At 38.1% G+C, this 20,572-nt stretch overlaps 1 protein-coding gene across 2 annotated transcripts; it reads right to left on the minus strand.

Annotated features, from left to right (window-relative positions):
• Positions 1-36: 36 nt before the first annotated feature.
• NPL (N-acetylneuraminate pyruvate lyase) lies at positions 37-20,154 on the minus strand. Of its 2 annotated transcripts, XR_015742999.1 has the most exons (13): positions 20,027-20,154; positions 18,148-18,246; positions 16,530-16,603; positions 14,909-14,996; positions 14,311-14,368; positions 13,652-13,727; positions 11,546-11,638; positions 10,478-10,626; positions 9,990-10,036; positions 6,887-6,971; positions 4,211-4,250; positions 3,220-3,290; positions 37-2,154 (listed from the first exon to the last, which is right to left on the minus strand). XR_015742999.1 is itself a non-coding variant. In XM_087930441.1 (12 exons), exons 2-12 carry the CDS (start codon positions 18,210-18,212, stop codon positions 1,988-1,990), a joined length of 942 nt encoding a protein of 313 aa, XP_087786567.1. In that variant the 5' UTR covers positions 18,213-18,246; positions 20,027-20,154; the 3' UTR covers positions 37-1,987. The 2 variants fall into 2 exon arrangements, 1 of the variants encoding a protein (XP_087786567.1); XM_087930441.1 differs by lacking the exon at positions 3,220-3,290.
• Positions 20,155-20,572: the final 418 nt, after the last annotated feature.

Raw genomic sequence — 20,572 nt, forward strand, 5'->3', positions numbered from 1 at the left:
CAAAAGCAATACTCCAAATGGACACATTGCAGAGTCACTTGGGAAACAATCTTTACTCAACCAATAGCATTTAGCAAACAATTATCAGTAGTTAGAAATGTCATCAGCAGGCAACCAGTTACAACAATTAGTGGTTTCTCCTTTGTTTTCCTGTTCTGCCGACCTTCCATATTTATTAACAGAATCAGAAATACATTTGATATTAGCTTTGAAAGTGCACCTACTCAACCAACTCAAGTGTATGTCTCAGGCAGTAATAGTATTCCTAGGCAGAGGACTCCCATTTGTAACTATCAAAAGGCATGATAAAGCTCTTGTGTGTTTTTCTCACTAATGGAATGTTGCGAGCAAGACAATTAATGGTAGTTATAGAAGGGGAAAAAAGCAAGTGTAAACGATGGGTGGGCGATTATTCATTAAAGCCCTACCTGGAAGCACATTATAATTAAGATATAAAGAAAGAATATGATTGGATTTTGAAGTTCCTGGTTTTCTATAAGACCAAAAACTAATGGATTATAATAGTATTTTAATAGACAGTCTTCATTAAGAAATACAGGGCTGAACAATTTCCCATGAAGAATATCTTGCCCATCTTCTAATGCAACAGGCAAGATGTTCAACACATTTTAAGATACATTTTCAGGGGTGTAAAATCTTAATCCCAATTACTATCATAATCCAAGGAATACCTGCATGCTAAATATACAATGGTCAGGATGTATTTGACACATAATCATTATTTGTAAAGAGCTTTCATTTTTCCTATTTGATCAGCAAAAGGGAAAATCTGCCAATAGCAGCATGGGTTAAAAAATATAACAAGTTAGCTTAATTGAGTGTTGTTTTAAATTCAAGATCTTACTGCCTCTTGAAGTTCTTTTAAAGAAGAACTCTACACTGTTTCTAGATAGCTGTTTGGTGACAAAATGATTGTATCTGCTACTGTTTCATCCATTTATTTGAACTACAACTCCCATAATCAGGATAGATTTGATAGCTTGGAGGTGGGTTAGTTTAACACACTCAGGATATTATCAGATGGAAAGGAATTTCTTTTCATGATGTCTCCTTTATCATTCCTGAGCCCAGTAAACTAGTAATTCTAATAGTTAGAATTTCAATTTGATCAAGGAAATGCCAGCTTTACTCATTTTCACATCAAAACAGTGTCATCCAAGGTTAGTATAACAATCCTCCCCTTTTCCTGCAATATTATAATATACTTTGAGGCTAATACTTATCTCATAGGCTGCCTATGGTTGAAAACTTGGTTGTAAACAAAAACATAAGGCTCAAAAACATCATGCTGAGAATAAGTTCCATTTCATGATTTACTTCTTTGTAAAGGTGAATGCGTGTATCCTAGATAAGTTGAGATGAAATCCCAGGTTATTTTTTTTAAAAAATAATACTTTTTTGTTTAGCCTTCTAGGCAAGGAGTGTATAATTAGCTTTATTCCTTTTTTTATTACTCTTTCATTATTTTAAAAAATGGCACTTGTTTTTTTTAAAGCTAGAAAACATTTGTTAATTACAATTCATTATTCCAATTGGAATGTTCCTATTAAAAGTTTTCAACTATGTAAATTTCAAGAGTAAACATAAAAGACTTCCAGAGTTTGGGTTCTATAAATGCAGAGCTTTGAGCACTACATTATTGTTCATCCAGATATGAAAATAATAAGAAATAAATCAGTTGCTTAAATTGTGCTACGCTCTCTAATGTTGTAGATAAGACTTCAGGAGATAAGACTTCTTTATTTGTTGGAAACAAAATCCTCCTGTTTCAAAGTTAGTTTCTTTCCCCTGTAAAACTTCAGTATTGGCAGACTATAAGCAGGTATCATCTTCCACACAAACAAGGCCAGATCATTCTGTATAGGAAGTAGTCCAGGCCAAATTCCTGAAACCTCATGAAAATGGTGCAATCCGCAAGTATTTCAAATCCTACATTTCAAGTTACCTGTTTATCAAATTATAGGGACTATTTTTTTAAGACTGGACCAGAGAGACAGTTATTCAGGCTTTCCAGTTTGGTTTTTACTTTAACAATGTAGTCATCAGAGACAGGTGAAAGTGGAAGTCGCGGTGGGCCCATCGGGATCCCGGAAAATAATGTCATGACCGCTTTGATTTGTGGAACACCAAAGCCTGCCCAAAGTGCAAAAATAATTCAGTTAATAAACTATAGCATACCAATTGATAGGGGTTTTTTTAGTGATGTGTTAATGTAATGCAGATAATGGCTAAGCAATGCAGTTATAAAATGCAATCATGTTGCTTAGCAACAGTAATCCTTGCAACTCTGCTTGCTTTCGTTATCCAAATCACAGGGTTGCTTGGTGAGGCAACTTCCCACAAGCTATTCATGACCAAAGTCGGGGGTGGGGGGAAAGTTGGCAGAAATCTGCAAGTCTTCAGCCAGCAGGAATGGTGGGTCAGTGCAGGGTGGGGAGGGTGCGTGAAGGGAAGCATGAGAGGTATTACATGGATCAGAGTATTGTGGTTAGCTAGCAGCAATGAGGAGGACGTTCCTGAGGAGCCTGTGCTATGTGCGAGTGAGAGCAGGATGATTCATGGAAGAGCAGCACAGGTGACTCGGGAGTAAGAATGCTAATTAATGGTCCCTCCCTCCAGGGAATATAAGCCTGGTTTCAAACAGTTTTTGTCTTTGCAAAAGGCAAAAATGTTCAAATGATTAAAGACTCTGATTTATTTGAAGACCTCTATCAAGGTTTTTCTAATTGGACTAATTGGCTGCAAGCCATCTGTTATCTACAAAGAGGTTTATTTTTAGATTAAAGCCTTGAAAGTTTGAGTTACTGAGTTTATCTGTGTTTGCTCTCGGGGAACCCGGCTGGGTCAGAACACAGACAGGGTACGTGAAAGGTGCAGTCTGGGTTGGGGAGGGTACATGAGGGTGGCGCAATGGGGGTTGTGGAGGATGTGCAAGAGAGGAGGTGCAGTGAAGTTTCAGGGAGGATGTGGGGGAGTGCATGAGGCTGGCGTGATTCAGGCACACAGAAACTAGGGGAAGGTGCACGGTGGGAGATACCCTGGTGATCTGTGACCTTCCCTGCCAGCTTTGTAAGGAAGTCAGCAAGGAAGATTACAGATAGCGATCATAACTAGTCATAAGTTGCAGCCTAAGTTACTGATAACAATCATGTGACTTGTGAGGGTACTGGGATAGCCAGAACTCTGGTTGTAACCTACCATTCATTCAGTGCTGATGTGAAGTTTGAATGGTTGCTGAATGAAAGGTTGTAGGTCAAGGAGTAGCTATACTAAAATGAGAAAGATAGGGATTCAGATTCAAAGTAGAAGAGATGTTTCAAATCCGGGATGGGTGCAATCATTGTCCCTGTCAGTGGCTCCTAAAAAAGGCACACTTTTTTTCCTGGGCTAGAGTTAAGGAGGTGGGAACAGGTACAACTTTTGTCTTTACTGCCTCCTTAATTCCTGGAAGTGAATGGCTACTACTGGTATGTGGTACTAGCAAAACATATGGCTTCTTTAAGGATCACAGTTGTACCTGCTTCAGATTGCAATAGCTACACAATCCTTAAAAATGCATTTGAAAAAGGAAAGTCTGAATAAACAGAAAACAAGAAATCTAGAAATGCAGTGAACCTTGGTTAATGACCACTCGTTTAGTGACTGATTAAACTTATGATAGTACTGAATGAATGGTACTTAACAACCAGCCATCACAGTCTGCCCCCCTCCCCCTTGATCTGGGTGTGATCCTGCCCAGATTTCTAACCTTTACAATGCCCCACAGTCATGTGATTGTGATTTGTGACCTTCTCTGTCAGTTTCCCACAAGCAAAGTCAACGGGGAAGCCAGAAGGAAGTCAAAAGATGTGGTCACATGAGGTCCTTGCTGAACAACATAGTGATTTGCTTTACAACAGTAATTGGGGACTGCTGGAATTGTTGCTAAGCAGCACTGTTATGTGGTATTGCATTTCAAGACTGCACTGCTTAACAATGGAGTTGCCGGGCCCAATTACCATTAAGAGAGGACCACCAGTAGAAGAAAATATGGAGAGCAATTTATAAAAGAAATGAACGAACCATGCTTGAATAGAATTCTACAGAACTGAACTTCTGGGAGATGGAAACTATTTAGGGAAAACTGAGAAGCATTCAGTCCATTCTAGCGAGCTATTTAGCAAATGGGTTAAATTACTGAAGTACTTACCTAGTGAAATGAGAAAGCCAAAGAACTCCTGAATACAGAACTAAGAGAAACAAAGTATTGTTACTATTCATCTAATGCAGTCAGTATTATATATTGTCTTGATGGAAACAACCAGGAAACAGTTTCTGAAGTAAATGTAATAGCTAACGGTTATTTACATATATTTCTTTGTAACAAGGCAGTTGGATTGAGTAGTTCCTATATAAATTCTTCACACAATGCACACTGAAGTCTATGGCCTATATATTTCTTATCATAGAAATAGCTGTCAACTTGGAAATTGTCCAAATTATTTAAAATAATTCATAAAGTGTTAATGGGGGTACAAGAGGGAAAGTATTGTATCTCTCTTGTCTCTGTTGGCCACTATGAATGAAAAGAATATAACAACAGTTCTGGGATTCAAAAGACCTATATAGCAGGGGTGGGATTCTACCATTTCGCACCTATTCGCTAGAACCAGTTGTTAACATTCTAAGCAGTTCAGAGAACTGGTTGTTAAAAGAAATTACTAGCCTAATCCTGTAAGGAAGGCAGGAAGGAAACATTCTGGTGTTGTTTACAGAAACTGCTTCTCAGTTAACCCTTATTACATTCTTGGTAGGACTAGACTTCCTGTCTCAGGAACTACTCTGGAGTTTTTTTCCCCTCCTTTGCTGGTACTTTGCTTGTGTGGAGTGACCTTTAAAGTTACAATGGCACTGTGACTTATGACCATTTTTCACACTTACGACTGTTGTAGCATCCCCACAGTCATGAGAGGCCAAGAAAGGAGATGCGTGCCTCGATGTGATATTGAGTTGGCCACACCCAGCCAATAACATGACCACCAAGCCATGTCCACCCAGTCACATGACCATCAAGCCACACCCACAGAACCGCTTGTTAAAATTTTTGAATCCCACCCCTGCTATATAGGCTAACATTTATTTGATTCATTACACAGAACTGTTGTTATATTCCAGATCTCTTTTAAGAGACTAATTATCTGTTCTATTTTAATCTGCTTTTAGGTATGGTTTTGAAATGGACGCTGATTGGATCACCTTCTAGAACAGGGGTCGCCAACCTTTTGGACCTCAGGGACCACCAAACTCATAATTTTAAATCCCAGGGACCACTAACTACGTGGCCTAATTTGTGGGTGTGGCTTGGTGGGCATGTGATTGGCTGGGCATGCGTGTATGTAAATATTATAAAGATTTATATAAATATTGATTTTTTTTATAAAAAAAGAGCAACTTTTACCCAAAATCAGGCAAAGCAGGCAGGCAGATTGAGTTGCTCACAGAATCATTCAGTGATCTATCTATCTGCCATCGGCTAGCTCAGTTCTGTCACATAAAATTTGTTTGCTGTCAGTCTGCACTGAATAATAGAACCTTCAGTCCTAAGGGAGGTTTGGCTGTGCTGAGGTGAAGATCTAAAGACAAGCTAGAAAGCAAGAAATCCAACCATTTCCTGCTTCCTAGCTAATCTAAATTTCCTGGCACAGCAGAACAGCTGATGTTGGGGGAAAAAAGGAAAAATAGCAATTTAGCTGGTAAGTTTGCCGGGTAAGGAGTGAATAGGCAGGAAGGGTTCCTGCAGGCCATGTGGGCGGTGCAGCCTTGTGTTTCTGCGCAGCCTGGATTAATTGCTTTGGGGGGTGTTCTGGGGGTGACATTTCTCTGTGGCCCACCAAAATTTTCTCGCGGACCACCAGTGGGCTGTGGCCCACCGGTTGGCAACTGCTGTTTTAGAAGACCTTATCAAGAGCAAATATGACTGTTAATTCTGGAATTTTCTGTTACTTTTGAGGCTATTAGTCATGAAAGCCTTCTGGGGAAGATAATAAGTATATAATCATTATATTGCACTCTAGTTCCTGTTTGGACATATTGTTTCACAAAGTAACAGCAAAAGATTAATGATCTACATGAGCATACTAAGCAAGATATCATTACACAGATGACATTCCAATTTTTTAAAAATTTTCACTTCAGACAAAGTTATCCAGGATTTGTATTGACACGTTGAATCCCAGAGGATTAATGGGGCTGAATTAATTACATTCTATTATGACATTTCGCACTAATTTGTATAAATGAGAAATGGGGGACTCTTTAGAGCAGTTTTCTTTTCAGATCCAGACCTCCTATGGATCACAACCATCAGCAGTAATCTACTTGTTTAAGAATGCTTGAAGTCTGTTGCTATTGTCTTGTCATTTTCTAACTCTTTCTGTTTATTTATCCAAACACTGTTCCACTCTCTTCTAATATGTATAATACTTCTGAATCAATTCCACACTTTCAATTTCATAATACTTTCATAGGACTGTAATACATGCTATGGCTTAATATTTAATTTAGTTTAATTTATTAAATTTACCATGATGCCTGAATCCTAGTGGTAATTATTGCAAGTAACAAGCAATTTGCAATTGGCTTTAGTCAGACACACATTCACACACAGGGATCTAATTATGTGACCTGTTAAGTTTACTACTTGGGTAGGAGATCAAAGGAAGATCCCAGGTTCTAAGCTAGAGTGAAAAGTAACAACAACAAAAATCCAGAAGGCAGCAATGGCAAACCACTTCCATATTAGTAAACAAAACTAATATGAATAGGTCCATGTAATTCATCAGAGGTTGAATTTGACCTTAAGACTTACTTTTCAGCAGAAACATACCTCATATTTTTGTGCTGTACACAAATCTCCAGAGGCAAAAGCTTCCAATATTAAGTTATGTATCCAGCCCAGGTAGTTATATGTACTGTTAAAAAAAGAGAGAGATACCAATAGTGACAAAGTAAATTAAAGCATTCAAAACTTGTCTGCACAAAGCTGGCTTTGTAACAACAGTATTTGGAACCAGAATTTCCATTGCTAAGTGCTATGATCATATAATGCAACATGTGATTGCACTGCTTAGTGACCATAATCCCAGCAGTCCATTGCCATTGTTAACCAAATCTCACTGACTAGTAAGTGAGGATGTACCCTAATCCAAATCATTTTCCCAGCTTGGTTCCTTACAGCTCCAAGCCTTGGTTAGGTAAGGTACTGCCTCCTCTGCCAACTCTTGAACTTCACCCATCTGCTGTTCACTTACCAGCTGCCATCTTTGACCCCTGCCTGGAGCACTAGGCATCACTCTTGTACTAGCTGGGGGGCTTCTTTCATGCTGCTTTCTTTCTTTCTTTTTTTTTTACATTGGTGCAGCCTTTGCTTCTCTTGCACTGTGCCCAGGACCTCCTTTCGTGCCTCACCCAGGCCTTCTTTCACAAAAGAAGCCAAGCATGTGAAGGAAGGTTGATCCTTTTGTGCCAGGGCAGTTGGGGGGGTCTTCTTTCACATGCCAAGCTTCTCTCATGAAGGAAGACCCTGACTAGGGTGCAAATAGAAAGCCCTGGCTAGCCTGGGAATGGATGCCCTTGGCAAGGCACAAGAAAAACCACATATGTACTTGCATGAAAGAAGGCCCTGGCCAGCACAATAATGGTGCACAATGCAGCGGGAGGTGTAGCGGGATCAGGCCATGGGGACAGCTGGTAGCAGTGGGTAGGCAGTCAGTCAAAAGACAGTCATAAATGTGGATGGGCCCAGATTTTATTCATGTGCCGGCAGCGGTACTGCAAAGACTGGTAGAAAGTCCTTTCATTCAGCACTGTCAAAATTTCAAATGGTCACTGAATGAATGGACATTAAGCAAGAACTACCTACAATTGCAATTAGAGCAAAGCAAACAGTGTAGCGGTATTATTCCGTGCAGATGCAGAAGGATATGCAACTGTACAGAAGATACCAGATTTCAGAAATTATCTGAAGTCTAAATTTTCATGGAATTGGTATTATTGGTATTCCTTCCATGCAAGGAAAAGTATGTCTCTTCAACCTTCCTGTTTAAAAACAATATTCCTTCCAACTGCCTAATCAATTTTAATGGTACATTGTTCCATTCACACTGCAGTTTGGTAAAGCATTTCCCTCCAAATTTTAAAATTGTGCATACATGCATATTCCAGAGTGAAACAGTCCAACAATCAAGAAAAGAAGAAAATTAGCTGGTTCACAAGTACTTGGGGTGGGAAGAGAGGAGGAAAGCCTTGTTATCAGTGGTGCGTTTCAAAATAGTTTACCACCGGTTTGGTGGGTGGGGCTTGGTGGGCGCACTTTGTGTGTGTGTACACACTTTGCACGCACATCAAGCACGCACTTTGCGCAGGCACAGAGACTTTCCAACTCACCTTCTGCAATCCTGCATTCTCCCTGTCGCTTCAACAGCTGACATGCGACACAGCAAAGCAACTGCACTTTAAAAGCAGGGTATATAGGAGCAGGTCAGTATTGGAGCCCAGAAGGGCGATCCCAACAGCAGCTCCTCAAAGAGAACCGGTTTGGTCTCTGCTGATCTTAGGTGCTACCGGTACGCCAGAAACGGTCCAAACCGGTAGAACAGCACCACTGCTTGTTACTTATTATTTTTCTATTTAAAACTGGCTTCACACATAAGGAAGCAGATATAAACAGGAAAGAACAGAGATTCTTCAGCTAGGAAGGACAAAGGGTCACCCACCACTCATCCCTAATAGCCTAGATATTTATCCAATGGATTCCTGGGACATTTGTGCAGTTATACAAAATGAACAAAGATATTCATATTTCAATTGCAAGTTAAATGATCCAATTCAAAGTACAGAAAAGAGATGAGCAATGAGTTTTCCATGTGTGTTTTAACTAAAAAAAGTCTAATGTAGAATGGCTCAAATTAAAAATATTGTCTTAGCTTATATAGGAAAGAGTAATTCTGATTGTAAAAATTATTTAAAAACTACAGGCATGGTTAAATGCCATGCAGTTCTGCAATTCTACTTAAATCACATCCCCACCCCCATTGCTGACATGATCCAATCAATAGGCATACCACAATCTACCAACACTCACTGGTAGAGAAACTAGGAATTTTGTTTATAAGTTTAGTATCTATATGTGAAAACTGAATGTGTAGAAATGGAAACATTCAAGAAACAGAAGATTGGCTCGAGCGCTTCAAACCCTGCCTGAACAGCTTAGACTTCAAAAGTTAATGTTTAGACCCTGTGCAAAAATATAATTAACTTTAAGCTGGTTCTCACATTTATACATATGTCTCAGTGATAAGCACAGTAATAATCCACAGGCCATTATTATTTATTACAGCAATGCAATATTATTCACCATCAGTTGTATCAACCGGCCCTTAAATGTATCAGAATTGTAACGAGACTTGGGGTTTGTCTAATAGGACTCACCAAGATTTTTCTTAACATTTAATTCTCAAGGGCTAAACAATTCTGAGAAAATACAACTCTCAAGATGGGTGCTTTTAGTTAATGTTTCCAAAGATCTGGGAAAAATGCAGGCTGAGAATTAGAATAAAGTTAACCGGGAAGTTTTAAGTGCAGTTCAAGCACACTTTAATAAGCATTCATTTGGGAAAGACTGTTCTACCGAAGGGAATGGAACAACTTACCACATCCAACTTGCCATGGCCAACTCACCATGGGATAATTTAAAAATTCTATTTAATTATTTAAAATAAATAAAAAAATATTTCCATTGTTGCGTTTCACATTTCATTCTGTCCCTTCTTTTGCATCCTTTCTTTAAAGTTTCTATTCCGCCATTTCTTTGATATTAACTCTTGTCCCGCAGTGAGTTGGACTCAGCAAGTTGGCTGTGGCGACCCTCTACAAGAGATACAGCACCCAATTCATAAAGGCCCTTCGGTCATGTACAAAAGACAACTTACCTTCCAACTGCCCCACTTGCTCCTATCACCAGTGCACTCAGGAGTTGCTACTTAGTAAGAAAGAAAAATGGTATTTACACGTTTTATTTACATATCACTGCAGCCAACAGAAGTGTTCCCATAAAACCAGTTGTAATTGACATAGTTCAGTCATAATAATGCTATTTTTGGCAAGATGGCAATCATTTCCCAAACCCGTCTATTTTCCTGGACAGCCCCTCCAGCTATTCATTCCCTCCTCCTGTTGATTTTCCATTCTTTCTTGGGATTGTCCTACTCCACAGATTTTAGCTTTTACACCCAAACCAGTCAAAGACAAAGGCTCTTGCCATGTAGAGATTTGCATCTTCATTAAAATGTATTACATTTTGCTCAAGGAAAGCACTAAGAATATTCAGCATTCAGAATACAACTCTACTTAGTCATATTCTCAGAGGAAGCCACCCGGTGTCTACTGTAGTTAACAACTTTGTATATAAAACCCTTACCTCATCCACACCATACATAAACACAAAATGGTCTTGTTCACTTTTTTGCACGCATTGCCTCAGATCCAGGAGGTCTCTGTCACTGAACTTCACCCCCTTAAAGGTGGGAATCTGCTCTTTCATACTATCTAGTAATTCTTCAGCACGAACTGTACAAAAAAAGATTTGCAGTAAACCAAGTGTTCATGTCTGATCAAGGAAGAGTCATTATCACTGTTGCATCATTGCAATAATAAGCTAAAGATAAAATTGTTTATTGCACATGTATACCGTGTTGCAATTCTACTCAACAAAGCCGAGAGTGGTTATTAAAAGTGGGAATCTTTTCCTACAGCAGCTTTTTGCAATGTGGCATCTTCCAGAATCCAGATTTTTTTTAAAAAAACCACTCCCAATTCAGGTACTTGGGCCTTATCCAACTACAGGTAGTCCTTGACTTACGACTACAATTGAGTCCAAAATTTCTATTGTTAAATGAGACATTTGTTAAGTGACTTTTGTCCCATGTTACACCTTTCCTGCCACAGTTGAATCTCTGCAGTTGTTAGGTTAGTAACGTGGTTGTTAAGTGAATTTGGCTTCCCCACTGATTTTGCTCATCAGAAGGTCACAAAAGGTGATCCCATGACCCTGGGACACCGCAGCGGTCATAAATATGAGTCAATTGCCAAGCATCTGAATTTTGATCATGTAACTATGGGGGTGCCGCAACGGTCGTAAGTATGAAAAACAGTCCTAAGTCCCTTTTTTCAGTGCCTTTGTAAGTTTGAACAGTCATTAAACAGTCATGAACTGTTGTAAGTCGAGGATTACCTATACTACATTATTTTGAGGTATCTTATTCTCTATCTTTGCCAATAAATCAATTCTACTGTGTTCAAGAAAGTTTCCTTAGAAGAAAACAAGCATAGAATAGTGGTCTTAAAGGAACATTACTTAGACATGGTTTAAAAATTCAAGAAAAATGAATTACAGAAATTTAAAATGTAAACTGAATAATTAAAACAGAACTGCTTATCACTCAAGTTATTTTGAAATATACTGGATTTCTGCATTTGTATCACTTACATTTAATGCCAGTGATAGGAGGAATGTGATAATAATAGAATGGGATATTAGGAGCTTCAGATGCAACATCCCGGAAGAAGGCAACCAATTCATCTAAAGTAGGACAAGGGAAGCAATGTGGAACATAGAATAATTGTAAATATACAGCTGAAAATGGAGAAAGCATTATTTTGGGCTTTCATTCTAGGGCTATGTTCTTCAACTTTACACATTTTGGTTATTTCATCATCATCCAGGCCGAACTGGAAAAGATTGATGGAACCTCAGTTCAGCCCTTTTGGAAGGCACAGCGTTGTCAAAGTTGAAGATTTTAGCTGCTGAATTCATATTAATTACTTTAAACAGTGGTTCCTTGATTAACCACAACTGCAGGGTCTGGTTTTTTTTTTTTTTTTCAGATCAAAAGTTGACCCATTAGTTGTGATAGGAATTGACTAACTGGGTTGACGTTTGAGCCTGATGTTATGGGCTGAGAGACTGAGTGACTGGCCCAAAGTCATGCAGCCAACTTTCATGCTAAAGTCTAGAACTCATAGTTGGCTTCTGGTCTGTTACCTTAACCATGAGACCAGGTGTGTCCAACCCATGGCCCACAGGCCCCATGAGGTCCTGGGACATCTAGTAATGCAACCCCACAAGATCATAAACCTAAAACATTATTATATGATTTTATGTTATAAAACTCAACTGAAAACCACAGTTGAGCCCGAAATTTCTGTTCCTAAGTGAGACAGTTATTGAGTTTCTCCCCATTTTACAACCCTTTTTGCCATGGTTAAGTGAATCTCAGCAGATAGGTTAGTAACATGGCTGTTAAGTGAATCTGGCTTCCCCATTGTCTTTGCTTGTCAGGTCGCAACAGGTGATCAAGTGACCCTGGGACACTGCAACAATTATATATATGAACCAGTTGCCAAGAGTCTGAATTTTGATCCTGTGATCACAGGAAGGCTGCAACAGTCATAAGTGTGAAAAATGGCCATAAACCATTTTTTCCCAATGTCTTTGTAACTTTGAACAGTCATTAAATGAATAGTTGTAAATTGAGAACTATCTGTGTATTATATATTTTATATGTAGCCCAAGATAATTCCTCTTCGCTCAATTTGGCCCATGGAAGCCAAAAGGTTGGACACCCATGAATTAAAAATCAAATGTATCTTCACTGCTTGTAAATATTCAGGCATCTGTCCAGAATGAATAAGAACAGAAAAACGTTCAGCTTTTTCTTGAATGTTCGTTCCTTGGCAGGCTCTTTAGTAGATGCCTGGAACAAAAAGTAATTATTTCCAAGCAAGGACCTCATAGAATCTTCATTAGCCAGTTTGAAATGAAAGGGATAGAATTATAAAAGCGGGACTTTTCTGTGTAAAGCACTCTGACAACTATAAAACGTGCATACAAAATGTTTTATGAGTTGACAGTGAATTACGTGTCTCAGAGTTGGCTATGCCCAAGGCTAGTGCCAGAATGTCAACTTCAAATACAGCTTTTTTAGTTTTGGGAGTGTGGCTTGAGGCTCATGATTTAATTGGAGTAACTGCCGGAATCCTGACATACTCTAATTTGCAGAATGCTCAGCTTACCCTTTGTCATCAAGGAAGCAACAAGGACTCCAAAAATCTCTTTTCTGCAAACCTCATCTGGCTGCTGAGATTTCACAAGATATAAGGGCTGCTCATATACCATCTGCATGCAATGCTATATTCATCTTTTTTTTTCTACACTCTCACCAAAAAAAAACCCCCACACAGCTCTGCCTGTATGCATTTTGAGGAACCTGGAGAGAAAATTATAGGCTGGAAACAGCAGTCAGCTAAAGAGCTGGTTTTGCAAAAACTGCCTTCATTTCCAATATTTTATCACAGCTGTGAGCAGCTTATGACTTCCCCAAACAGCTTTCTCTACAGAGCTTGGAGCTTCCACTGAATAATGGTGCAGTTTTCTATTCAAAACATTTGCAGAATCTTTAATATCAGCCCAAACCTCTAACCAAAAGATTGCCCATCTTTACTATAATTTACATGTTTATGTATTTATGAAACCTGTTTAAGAAGGGGCTGACAAGGGGGAAAACAATTTGGTGAAATGTAATGATCTATTCACCTTTATTCATCTGTTTGAAGAAAAAGGGGGAAATGACAGATATGCCATCCGCTCCTATCTGGGCTGCATGCTTGGCCTGGAAACAAAGAAAGGAAATGAACTGAAAGGAGATATTTATATGACTATTGTTAAATAAATAATGCTGAAAAAAATGAGAAATGTTAAGCAGTTAATATGGCAATAGGATCTGCTGATGTCAGACTATAAAAGATCCCCAGTGGCTTAACAGCAGGGGAGGTTAAACTCAAATCGTCACGTGGCATATTTGGACTTTTTTCCCCTTCACTAAACTGGGATGGGGTGGGGCCCACAGGCTGTGAGTTTCACACCCTTGCTTAACAGTCAGAAGAAGAAATTTAGGAAGAACACATCCTGATTGATGAAGCAGTTAAAAGTGATATGGGAGTATTGTACCTTTAAACTTGGAAAATTCTGTTAATGAAGCCTTAGGGAGAACTAGTTAATCTAATCATGTTTCCTGTATGGTTTTACCTGGAAAATTACCTATGGCGATAATGAAATTGGCTCCCTTTTTGATCGCTCAGACCATATTTGGGAATAATGCCTCCTTTTTGGAAAAGTTTTCTCCTTGCTCTCAGTATTCTGCTGTGTAAAATCAAAGCACGGCCAGAGAAAAGTGCACAAACAAACACACTCACCAGATCCTTGGATTCAGGCAAGCTCAGTGATCCAACATGAATTATTACATGATCCAGCCTGCAGGGAAAGAAATTTTAAAAAAAGATTATCAAAATATAGGAGTGTGATAATTAAACCGATGATTAATTATTTCTCAATATTATCTTGCTTTATGTGTTATACGACCCTGCTGTCTATCACTGATAAGCTCACATTTTATTGATCAGCAGCATGTAAAGTCCCACTTCTGCCTGAGACAAAATAAGGCAGATATAACTAATTTAATATATCTAACCAGTATATCTTCCAGATGTGTTGAACTTAATTGACAGTTGCATAGTGAACCATCAGGAATTCTAAACAGTGAAGTCCAGCAGCTTTGAAATAAATTAGGTTGAGGAAACTGTCACAGTAATTGCTTCCTATTTTCCCTCTTTGCTCAACAGGAAGAAGCAAGAGAATTTTCAAATAACAATTAACTTATTATAAATGACCAATTCTGCAAAATTCTGTGAAAACAATCTCATTCACTCATCCCCCCCACCCCCAAGCAACAGCATCAATCTGAGAATGCAGATTTCACAATCTACTGCAACCTCTGCCACAAAGATTACTCACTTATTCTTGCCTTGAGTCACCCATTCCTCTGCCAGCTGTTTTCTCTCCTGAATGCTTAGGGATAGACCTTCTCCTGTTGTTCCATTCACTATTGTTAAAATATATATATTTGACATATAAAAAGAATAGAATATAAAGTGATTTAACAAAGAAAGTTAAAAGACACATTACATTACATTGCCTTCAAGGCATCTAATGCGATTGTAAATATCAAAACCTAATGAGGACACTTCCCCTAGAGTTCACTTGGCCACATCTCTCAAAACTTCAGGGGGCAGGTTAAAATAGCTTTATTTGGAAACATTCACAACAGACTTATTTGGAAATAAAAATAAAGCAAAATTATTCAGAACTGTCATTCAAACCAACAGAAGCAATTAAAATTAAACTAACTAGAAAAATGGAAATGAAAAAACCAAGCAAGGATGGCAGACATTTTCTTATTACTGAGAAAACTGAAAAAAATCAGTTTAGTACTTATTAAACTTACATGCATTTATTTCTTATTTCTGATGGTTTTACTATTTACTCCCAAGTTTTCTTAGTTGTGCAGGAAGGTTTTCTCATCTAATGCCCATCAAATGTGTCAGATACTTGGAAGTTCCTAGTCACATCTCAGCATGAGGGGTCCTTGGTGCTCTCTGCGCTTGTTTTCTTGCAGACATTTCAGTACCCTGACTAGGTAACATCATCAGTGGTAGTAAGCAGTGCTGTTTGCTGTCAAGTTTATATTCTGCTGACTTGCTTGTCTATGTGGGTGGGGGTGGTTTTAGAGGTTCTCTGATTGGTCTATTTACTGCTAACTTTGGCAGTTTCTTTATTGGGGTATTGCTTACTTGATTGTTGGGTCTGAAGTTAACCTTGGAGTTAATTTATGCTGATCTGGTGGTTGATTACTGGTGGAGAGATGCTGGCAACCAGATCAGCATAGATTAACTTCAAGGCTAACTTCAGGCCCAACAATTAAGTAAGCAATACCCCGATATAGAAACTGCCAAAGTTAGCAGTAAACAGACCAACCAAGGAACCTCTAAAATTGATTTTGGGTAAAAGTTGCTCTATTTTTTTAATTAAAAAATCAATATTTACATACATTGTGTGTTGTGAGTTAATTTTGTGATTTTTGCTTGCTAGCAAATTTTATGTGACAGACTGTGCTAGCCGATGGCAGATAGATAGATCTCTGAATGAATCTCTGATTCTGAGCAACTCAATCTGCCTGCCTGCTTTGCCTGATTTGGGGTAAAAGTTGCTCTTTTTTTATAAAAAAAATCAATATTTATATAAATATTTATAATATTTACATACAAGCCATGTCCAGCCAGTCACATGACCACCAAGCCACACCCACAAATTAGGCCATGTCCACAGAACTGGTTAGTGGTCCCTGGGATTTAAAATTACGAGTTCTGTGGTCCCTGAGGACCTACAAAGACTCTTCCAACTCTGTTAATTTGTTAAATGGACTGTATTTGTGTTCAGTTTAGTTATACGCTGGATAAGTCACCATTCATCTCTTCTTGGTTATCCATATTTGATACTGTATCTGTTTCTGAACCAGAAGCTGTTCTTTTTATTCAAAAGAAAAATTTCCTTGGAATACATCTTATCTATATCTTACCAAATACATTCTTGACACCTTGCTGATTTATTAGGTAATCCACATACTGTTTGATCAGAGAGAGATTGATGTTTCTAAAAAGGAAAAGGAACATAACAGAGCAGATGGAACTAGTTATAAAAAACTTTTTACAAGTAACATCTTACAAAGTAAAGCTCTTAAAGAGTTGGAGCTTCAGATTCCCCCCCCTCCCCGCCCCTTCTGTCATTGGCACAAAATAGTGAATAAGATTGAATAAGCAGCTTCTACTACTTCCCTCAAAGTACATTTTTTGAAGGGGGGAAATTATAAAAGCAAGCAGAAAGTGGTTCAAACAGAATAATCTGTTAAGAGTTGAATTTCGGCTTGACTTTCAAGATTTTGCTTTGGAACAAGTTTTAGCACACATAGAAAGACATTTTCACCATCACCTTTCCTATTAAAATCCAGGGAGGATCAATGAAGGATAAAAGGTCTCAAATATTCCCAGCTAGAGACAGCTTTCGTCCCAGAAATATGAAAGTAACCAAAGGCATTGTCCCCTGTGCTATACATTCTCATTCCAAATTTACTACGTTTTGCTCAAAACTATTCTTCACATAAATAAAGCTGATAGTCACATTATCTCCAATAGCCTGAGAAAGCCAAGCTAATTTTGGATGCCTTCATCCTTGCACAATATCAGCAGCAGCCTCATAGTTCACTAACTGCTCTTAAGTTTACCAAACAAGAGTTACCGCCGAGTGATCTACAGTTGGATAAAGTCTCTGACAGGTGTATTTGTTATAGAGAAAATTGATGTACCACCAAGTCAATGTCAACTTTCAGCAACCACATAGAATTTCTCCAGGATAATCAATGCCTAACCTGGCCCTTCAAGTCTTCCAATGATGTGTACCCATTGCTATTGTAATCATGTCTGCTGCTGATCATACTCCTCTGTTTCATTCCACCTTTCCCAGTACCATGGACTTTACATGGGAGCTGGATGTACCTACAATGTCTCCAAAATATTAACAAAAGACTGCTTACAATATCAGACACAAGTCTGTTACAGCATTTTCTTCTTCCAAATTGACTACCGTAGTGCCAAATGATACTGGTAGTATATTTTCGAAAAACCTTGGTTTATTCTATATTGCAGTGACATGACTCTGCATTAGGCCCTCCTACATCTGATGAGAGAATCTATATAGACTAGAAACTGAAAAACTACTTCAGACACACCTAACGATTTGAAAGCCAGCTATATTGAAAACTGTCATACAGAGAGATACATGCACAATATAAGTCTCAAGAATTACTTTCCAAAGTAATTATTAAGTACAGGGAAGATAAAAGCCAAGTGCAGAATAAAAATGGATTTTAGCAAATGTAGAAGACAGGAAGGGAAACTTGCAAAGTATACATTCCATTTGTATAGTTGAATAAAGGTATTTCAGGCAATTCAGGTGTGTTAAATACTTCTAAAAACAAAAAAAAATCTAAATATGATAAGACTCAAGGCACTAGTTAATTATTTCTATGTGGAAGGCCATTGCACCTATATTTGAAAATGTTTGAAAATAGAACATTTAAATTAATTTCTGAGCCCACCCAACTGATCTAATACAGCCTTTAGCATCAATAAAACATTTACCCATCTTCAGTCATTGGGGTAATGGTGGCAGCAACCAGCCCCTGTAGCTTCTTCTGGAACGCCATGAAACAAGCCGAGTCAGATATAGAAGAAATCTGTCTGGAATAAGAAAAAAAAAATACTGAGCAGTGAGTGATTTCTGTTAATACTAAAACTTTAAGGCAAAGTTCAGGACCAAAACTATGTAAACATCTTCCAAGAACATTGCTTACTATTTCTGGTATAGGACTCTGGTCATAAATCCTGTGGTAGCATTAGACTCAAACAGCTTTGTGGAGTTTCATCAACAACATATAACAAATAGTGCAATATGTTGAGGCCATCAACAATATAATGTTGAGGCTATACGTTGACTACATCTGACTGGCCCTAAGTGACCAGGGCCAGATAAATATTCTTGGAAATCAATGGAAGATATTCAACAGTCTTATTACTGATGAACAGAGGTTTTAGTTTGGACCCCAGTTTAGTTTGGAAAACAGGTTTCTTAATTGGTGCTGGTCCAGAGACCTATCAACTCTTCTAAGATCACAATTATCTTTCATTGGATAGCATTGGAATTAATAATCTAAAAAAAACCCAAAATTTCAGGAATAGTAATTTCATTAAGAGGATATGAAGAGGATATGAAATCTGCTAACTTTCAGCTCAACAGGTTGATGAATTTTGTTATGTGTTGTTACATTTTAATTTGTCCTAATTCAAAACACAGCCTATGCTTTTTCTCCAGCTTACATAGCAATAATTCCCCACCACTCCCATCACATGAAGTGACTGGAGAGTATTCTTTTCTGCATTTACCCAATATTACTATCAGATTTGGCATTTGTGGACTCAGTGCCTAATTTATTTTGGTTAATACTATAGAGCTATTTTATTTGTATAAAGGAGTGCTAGGAGTGTTCCTGTTAATTGTCGAGAACAAAGGTAATTCAAAATGTAATCTCTTACTTTGTTTTCAGACAAAGAGGAATCATTGCTTTCTATCTACAGTAAACTAATTTAATTAGGCTTTTTTCAGAACACCTAACAGGCAGCAACATGTGATAGGTGGAACTTCCGGCACAGCTTTAAGGATTGCATAAACACAATCATCCAGTCTGAGTAAGAATTATGTAAAACTCATTGCTAGCTCTAATATTTGGTAAGTTTCATCCAAAAGCATTGGACAAGTAATGTTTCACATGGACACAAGTACACCCAATTTCCTTGGCAGAAGCCAAACTTTTTCATTTTATGAAAAAAATAATAATCCCAAAACCCAGTTCCTTAACTTCTCAAAGCTCATGTGAAAACCTACTTTCAGACCGTTGCTACCTTCCCTGAACACTGCTTTTGCATACTCAGCCTCACGTGCTTCTTGTAAAGGGACATCAAAAGTAGATGAGCCACTATTTAAACTTAAAGAGTTTACATTATTATTTAAATAGTCATATAATTATTTTTAAATAATTTAAAAACAAAATTTTAATTTAATTTAAATAGTGCTTTAACTTCTTTAATATATTTAAAACAATTTATTGAAATCATTATTATCGAAGGTCACTACTATAACAGCTCTTTGATGTATTTTTTTTCTTGTCACTTTTAATTTGTCCCGATTTCCCCTTTTTCCTTTTATGTTAGTTTGCATTTTAATGTTTGATTTTGAAATTTAATAAAACTATATCAAAAGAAAAAGATCAGCTACAGCACAGATGTTTAGCCAGTCACGAGCTTCGCTTCCTCAATCTCAGTTGTTTTTTTCCCTTGTTTTTGTTTTCTTTTATGGGTGTTATGAGATCTTTTTACACCCAAAGGAGGGCTCTATCCTCATACTCTCCTTTCCAATCCAAGTTAAGCCAATGCTTCCCAAAGATGCAATACACAATAAACTTACCACTCCGCTATTCGGGATCAATGAAGTCCAACGCCGGTTTCAAAATCACACTAAGCAGAAGAGACGTCTCCTCCCTCCGCCCTTCTCTCTGTTTTCACCCCTCCGCCTCTTTCCCCTCCCACTTTTTTGGAAATACTGAGCATGCCCGGAAGCAATACTTAAATCCGCTGCCTTGAAATTAACTCTTCACAGTATCCGAGGTTGGTAGATTGTCCGCCGAGAAGTGTCAAAAGGGATTCATAGCGGAGTGAAATTCAAACGCTTATATCCTACAGAAACTGCGAAGGGCTTTGTACTGAAGAAGTTCGTCCCCGTTTTGTTTTTGTTTTGTTTGAGCAATAGTTATTTTTAAGACCTGTAGCTCCGCGTTTGGAAAGAACACGCCTAAAGTATAAACGGACGCAACAGTCAGTTCCATCAAATCCAGAAAGATTTGCCTTCGGATAGATAGATGTAGGATTTTATACATTTATGTAAGGATTATTACATTACACCCGTTTCTGTCTTTGGTACTTCAGTGTGGTAAATGTACTTCTCCCTTTCTAT

The sequence above is a fragment of the Pseudonaja textilis genome, chromosome 3 (genome assembly GCF_049901715.1).
Source record: "Pseudonaja textilis isolate UNSWEBS1 chromosome 3, rPseTex1.2, whole genome shotgun sequence".
NCBI classification, from domain to species: domain Eukaryota; kingdom Metazoa; phylum Chordata; class Lepidosauria; order Squamata; family Elapidae; genus Pseudonaja; species Pseudonaja textilis.